Below are 7,147 nucleotides of genomic sequence, written 5' to 3'. Positions count from 1 at the left end.
GTATCATGACAGAGTTATAAAGGTATAATTATAAAACTACTCCATAATCTCATGCACATTGTTTTCAGTATTTTCTTCTTTGGGTTCTTGACCCTTTAAGAAAGCTGCAACACAAATGTTACCCTACCTTCATTGACACATCTAAACGAAGCTCATTAACATTAGAACTAGTTTAAATTGAATGGTAGATATAAAAAATTCTGATTATTACTTGTTATGTTGTACGGAGAACCGCACAATGCAGACTTACACTTAAGCAATTAAAACTATTTTTATTACTCACATGCATGAATGCAAATTTTAAAAAATACAAATTTTGTGCTCAAAAGTGCATAAGCATGAACATGCAATGTATTTATCAACATGAGAACACCTTGTATATGTCCTTATATGCCACGTAATTTATGGCTTCCTTGCTTGTCATGTGACTGGTCCATGATTAGGAAGCACCCTCTTGTCTGATTATTTCAAGAGACACCTCTTGTACCAATTACCTAAGCTACTTATAGGACTGGGGATAGATATCACTTGTCCTGTTTTTTATGCACTGAAGAAGGTCTAAGGACCAAAGCATTTGCACTTATGCACTTTTTGCACACCAAGCCCCTGATTCTTCTGTCAGTATACAGCATTTTGTCTTAAGCATTTTATGAAGAGCATTTAATGACAGCTGTCCTCTATTCCACTCGAAATGAATAAGAACCCCTGATCAAGGGGATGCCATGTCACAGCTAAATGCTTAGAAATCAACATAATTTTCCTATTGTAACATGGAATTTAATGAATGAAGGATGCAGTTTATTCCAGTTTATAGTAGTGGGTATAAAGAGAAGCAGTGTGCTATTAAACATGCATGGAAGCGCATTCATTTTTAACAAGACAGGCATGTGCCTGGCAGAAGTCTGGAAGCTGTCACCACTATCTGTCTCCATTGATACACATATTGTGGCTGCTTATTTCCATGGTTCAGTTCAGGAAAGGATACATGTACAAACTTTAATTTATATCAGTTAAATCCATTTTCTGCACTATAGGGCAGCTCATGGTTGTTGTACATGCATAGCCATATCAGTAATGCCAAGGAGGCAAAAAACATGGACACTCTTTTAACTATTTATCAACAACTGAAGGGTCACCCTCACAAATACAGCCGTCTAGCATGCCAAAAACCTGACATGAGCCTGATTATTTGAAACTGAAATATAAATCCAAACTCTCAATACTGCCATAATACTGCAAAAATATAACCGCAAAGTTTAACACAAGAACTTGAAATATCACACCTCAACACACTTGATGAATATTTTGGGTAGCATTTGGCCATACTTGCATAGCATGAAATAACTTCTATATAATCATGATGTTTAAGACTACTTCTGCTATTAATTCTGTGTGTGATAATTTTATTGTAGCAAGAGGTTTCTTTGGTTGAATATATAGGTATGATTGAGAAACAAACCAAAATTCCATTATTAAGAGGTAGCTTGTGAGTACAGCCATCATACACTGGGGGCCAGGATCTGTATAATACATTCAGCCTACCGTATGGCCCAAGTTCTCAAGCCTTTATACATTTTAACATTTGGTATACTTGCCAAACATGTTCCTGAGGTGTCACCTCCAGGAATTGTTCCACAGAATTTGAATAATTTGCAGCCACTGCTGATGAAGAAATACTAGTGGCACGGACCAGGGTATTTGTCTGGAGAAATACCCTATGCAGATGTGCCTTGTAGAAAAAAAGAAGGCATCACTCGACGGTCTATCAGGCGACGGCGCAGCCTCACGATGGAAGAGTCCACCTGGGCTGCCGCCCCCTTCCCTCGCATGTCCTCCATTAACTTCAGCCGAGTGCCACGCAGCTGAGCCAGTTCCCCACCGGACGACAGCAGACACTGCCGAACCACAGCGCCACCCTGAGGAGGAGAGGGCAAATAGGCTGTGGAATTTACTCTGAGTTGGCATGTGCTATGCTGAAGCCATGCAAAATAAGATAAGAGAACACGGCTGTATTTGCCACGGACAGCAAGATGATAACCTGTGCTCCAGCAAGCACTTCTGATTTCTGTCTAACAACAGCCTTTTTAATAAGCCATCCGTAATAGTGGGCCATTTTAGAATTGTGTTAAATAATAAATATAAATGTGATAATATCACTTGAAAATGTATTTTAATTTATTTTTTACTTATGCCAGATTAACACAAACTGAAAATAAAAGACTAAATTGGTGACGCCCTTGGAACAAGTGTTGCTGAAACAGTAAACGTGCTCAAGAAATGTTAATGAAATTAATTGTCCTGCCATAGTGTGTGCTGGCTTCATCAGTTTCTCAAATACAGTGTTCACTGCCACACATTTTCTTAGGTCATATTACCTGTATGAGGTGCATGGCTTCTGGTAACTGAGTACCAGGGTGTCGCTGGTAGACCTGCACTAATGGCCTGTCAAGTCTTTCTCTGGACATCACATCTCCACTGGACACGGGACCCTGTTCAAAGCAATAAAGACAAACAGGCCAAAGAGGGTCATCCACTACCATGACCAGAGCGGCATTCACATGAAAAACAACATTTTTAATATTTGAAAATACAGCATTTCAAATTCCATTCCATGTGACACAATATACAACATGTATATACTGGACATTTGGTCAAAGCCTAGAATTCACACAAACACACACACACACACACACTGACCAGTGCTCTGCCATGGCTGTGCTGAATGCAGTTCAGCTGTCTCTGCTTGCGGTAAATGGCCTGCCTGGCTGAGGCTGAGCTGAGTGTGAGGTGTTGCTGACAGAGGGAGGGGAAAGAGGAGTTTTGTTGCTGTGTTATTGGTTACAAATGTCAAACTGCTTCAACTGGAATCTCTGACATGAAAAAACTGTCAGTTGCAACAGAAATCGCAATGTTGTCATACTAGCCCACATTGTTGCACCTTCAACATCTTCCCCATACCTTCAGGCTGACAGTCTCGGCTATTTTCTTCACCAGGCCTTCGTTCACCAATTGGTGAGCTGATTTTTGCCGTGCAATGGCCTCACCAATCAAACACCGAATCTGCTCCCTGAGCAGCTGTGATTGGGTGAGGGCCAAGCTTGAAGATTCCATTGCCTGCTTACATTCTGTCAGAACAAGAGACAACAGGCTGTTTGCCAAAATGCATACTTGCATACAGTGAGCTCAATAGTATGTACTGCTAAGCACAGTGATGAATACTTACGAAAAAGTATGTGGGTGTGCAAAATTGACTAGTTTTAGAATGCATTTACATCACGCCCACTCCACGAACTTTAGGGAACTGGGCTCATGCAAAGGTTGCGGGTTTGATCCCAATTGTGGATGCTGCTGCTAAACCTCTGAGCAAGATTCTTAAACTAAATTGCTTCAATATGTATCCTTCTTTGCAAATGGACTGTATGCAAAAAAGTAGGTTGTTCTAGATGAGAGCAGATGCAGAAGTGTAACATTGAAGAAAATACTTGGCCAGCCTTTGAATAATTATTGTCAAATAGAAAAGACCTCAATGAATCAAAAGTATGGGTAATGTATGCTGTATTCTTTAGTCTTCCAAGTATGTAAAAACAGATTGAAAGAATTTCAATGTGCTTTCATTTTTATTTACTTGAGCTTCAGAACATATCTCTATACATCCACCATAAGTTGCTGCACTTCTGTGCATCCTAGACAGTGTGCGAGCATGCATTTTCAATGCATGGGCAGAGAAAAAGGACGAGTTGAATCTCAGCTGAATAGTGTAATATAGCCATGACACTACCTGGGGTGTAGGGTCCTGTGGGGTCGGGTTTCATAGTAACTTGGGAAGGGGTGCAGCGACCGCCAGCTGAATGATATCCACTGTGTGGGAGAAGATCCAAAACACAGGATCTCTCACTAGCACACTCCAGTAACAGCTTACTGCACTGACTGAGGGCCTGAGAGTAAGCAGAGAGACAGAGGTGACAATGTGCGCTAACAGGTTGTAGGTCATCAAATATTTACAGTAGTTGGCAGGATGTGCAGAGGAGCAACCTTTACTGGAAAAGACATCCTGAATCTGATGCTGACACTTGATGTGTTAATGCAGTTCAACTGTGCGAAAGGTAGTTGACTAAACTTCATGACTATTTCTAATCTTGTAATTTGTCTTGTTTAATTCCTATTTTGTGTAAGGGTTGTCAGTACTTGCAGCTGTGTGAGTGTGTCTCTCAGTGCGCCCTCCAGCTGAATCTTCAGCTCAGACAGCTGCTTCTTCTCGCAATCCAGCAGGCTGTCTGCGCCATCTCTGCCCTGTGACCAGCCGAAGAGAATAGCAGGCAATCTGTCATTTCTTCATCAATATAAATCACTTCAGCTTTGCCGTAACTACAACACAGAGGACTGGCCAGTATTGACTTCTAAATTGGACTGCCCACGTATTCAGGTCAATGCTCTTTGTCGCATTGACAGTCCAAGCATTGTGTGCTTTGTGGTGGTAATGGATAGCTCAGCCCAATAATTACTTCTGTGAACTGCCACTATAATAAAGACACTCAGTTAGGTGAATAATGAAAAGAGACTGAAAATACAGATGACACCCCTCTCACCGTCTCTGTGGTAGGTGGTCTCAGGGTCCTCTCCTCCACACTTTTCTGGTTCACAAGGAGGTCTTTCCTTAGGGATCTCAGCATTCTCTCCAAATATGCCCTCTCCCTCTCTAGCTTTATGCCTTCCTGACCAACTCTGCAAGCCTGTTTACGTAACTGCCCCTCCACCCCTCTGACTTCACGCATGTACTCCCCAGCAGCCCTCACACTGGCCTCTGCGCACTGCTCCCTCAAACAGGGTGGGGGAAAGGGGGCAACTAATGGACCGGAGGCTAGATTGAACCGCTGGAGAAAAAAAGAAGGAACTGTGAAATTAACACATTTGAAAAAAAAAATTCATTTGGGTATAACCAGCTAGACTTTCGTTACAACAACTGAAATGGAACTGGGTATAGGGCAAACAATTGAACATTAATCAAAACACCGATTATACATATCCACTGCAGAGTCACTCACCGTAGTCCCGGTAGACATTGGTCTGACCTTGTAGCTTGATTGTGTATTATTGACATTGTCGCTGTCCTTCCTTGAGTTTTTTTCAGTTTCATTTAATTCCAAAGGGACAGGAGTATTCACATGAGAAAGTAGGCCTAATGTGCAGCTGCGTGGCCGACACGGACTAGCAGAGCTGGACTTTCTGGCATCGGACTGCCGTATCAGTTTCTCCGCAAGACTGATAGAATGCTTCGTTTTTTCTCGCCAAGACTGCGGCCCGATGGTCAACGATGCAATTGAGACTGGCTCCATCGTATGCCCCAGTAATTTTGAATTCCAAAATATAACCGCTGTAAAATAACAAATCTATATGCTGAACACAGAAGGCTTTATGAGTGAGTGGCTTTATAATAACTATTTGCACAGATCAGTTTACAGTGTAACCGCTCTGGATTAGAGCGTCTGCTAAATGCATAAAATGTAAATTAAAATTAAAATGTATTAAAAGTCCGCTAGCAATAAAAGCTAAATATTTTATGCATTAATTCAAATAGTTAAAATTTAAAGAAAAAGAAATAGTTGGGAAATTTTAAATCAATATTATTATAGCATTATACATTAATTCTGCAGATTTTAAGTAGCATAACCATCATGATAGCTCGAATAAATGGTTTAAATGAAAGTAACATAAATGAAACTCATCTCTCTCTCAGCAACGTCGCGTTCGCTTAAGTATCAAAGCATCGTCACCAAAGCAACAGTTCCTCCAGTAACCGGAAACATCGGAACAGATTGTGATTGGGTAACGTGAGTCGAGTGACAAAGGCAGGCCGGTCAGCTAGGTACTTCCAAATTAAATTGAAGATTGTGTTGCACGCGCATTGAGTAAATTAGGAACTAGGAGGTGACAGGTTCCGATTTTACAAAACATTGTAAATCCATTCCCAGTTATTAATTAAATTCTGGAATGATGACCTGCAGACACACAAGGTCTCACTTTCAAGGATTTTAGGTAGTGTAACTGACCACGACCAAAACTGCATTTTTTTTAATCAAAGAAAACAGACACATACTGGATTTGTAAAAAAATTTAATGAATCCAGAAAGACGGAAACGTGTGTTACAACCTATGAGTAATTTCATAGCATACCATCTTGTTTTTTCTGAGGATCATTGCCCTGAAGATTATTAGATTTTGGAGACTACCATTGGAATAAAATTATGCTCATAGTTGCTTCTTGGCACATTACAATTTAATATGCAACTAAGTGTGTTATTTTAAAATGATAAAGAGCAAGTAAGCACTATGTCAGTGCTGGAAAACTGCAGGGTCCGCTAGTTTTCATTCTACCTCCATTACAATGACTTAATTGTTTGATTCAAGTCATTGCTTGCATAGGTACTTGTCGGGTATTTAGAGTGTACACTCTTTTAAAAGGTACAGTATAAAATCTGTCAACAACTGTCATTACCCATACTATGCGTGTGTGTGTGCGTGTTTCCATTTGTGAACTACATTGACAAAGTATGGCAGTGATACTCTTAAAAAGTAATGAAAATAAGCATGTGTAATTACCACCCACTGATAACAGTAATAAGACATGCTGACTATTCAAAAGTGAGGAAGTTGAGGAGTTTAGGATTTTTTTTCATGTGACTTTTCTGTAAATTTCTGTATATACAATACGGAATATCACAAAGTGTATTCAAATTCCCTGTTAAAATCCCAAATTAAAAAAACATGAATGTGCAAAATCAAACCAAGCAAAATAATTTACACATTTCTAGACTGCTCGGTCTTGTTAGGTATTCTATGGCCCAAACATATACCCTAGACCCTAGCACAGTATCAAAGCGTAACTATGCCATCAACAGGACAAACTGTGCAACAACTCTTGCGATTCCCAAAGTCGGGGCTGCCAAACTCTGTTCCTGGAGATCTACCGTCCTGTAGGTTTTCATTTCAACCCTGACAAAGCACACCTCATTCAACAGATAGAGATAGAGATTTCGTTGAATTGCTAATTAGTAGAATCAGGTGTGCCAATTTAGGGTTGAAATGAAAAGCTGAAGGACGTCTCTGGCAACAGGGTTGGGCAGCCCTGCCATAAGTTATTAGGGCATTG

General features: G+C 40.4%; 1 protein-coding gene across 1 annotated transcript; it reads right to left on the bottom strand.

The window, feature by feature from the left end:
- Positions 1-257: 257 nt before the first annotated feature.
- Positions 258-5,758, bottom strand: ccdc105 (coiled-coil domain containing 105). The gene is made up of 8 exons (XM_035395820.1): positions 5,043-5,758; positions 4,587-4,871; positions 4,186-4,290; positions 3,779-3,935; positions 2,959-3,125; positions 2,698-2,793; positions 2,376-2,489; positions 258-1,916 (listed from the first exon to the last, which is right to left on the bottom strand). Exons 1-8 carry the CDS (start codon positions 5,331-5,333, stop codon positions 1,716-1,718), a joined length of 1,416 nt encoding a protein of 471 aa, XP_035251711.1. The 5' UTR covers positions 5,334-5,758; the 3' UTR covers positions 258-1,715.
- Between the last annotated feature and the right edge of the window lie 1,389 nt (positions 5,759-7,147).

The sequence above is a fragment of the Anguilla anguilla genome, chromosome 1, assembly GCF_013347855.1.
Source record: "Anguilla anguilla isolate fAngAng1 chromosome 1, fAngAng1.pri, whole genome shotgun sequence".
In the NCBI taxonomy this organism is placed as follows: domain Eukaryota; kingdom Metazoa; phylum Chordata; class Actinopteri; order Anguilliformes; family Anguillidae; genus Anguilla; species Anguilla anguilla.
The sequence above is the reverse complement of the archived record's forward strand: the minus strand, read 5'-3'. Positions and strand labels throughout refer to the sequence as shown.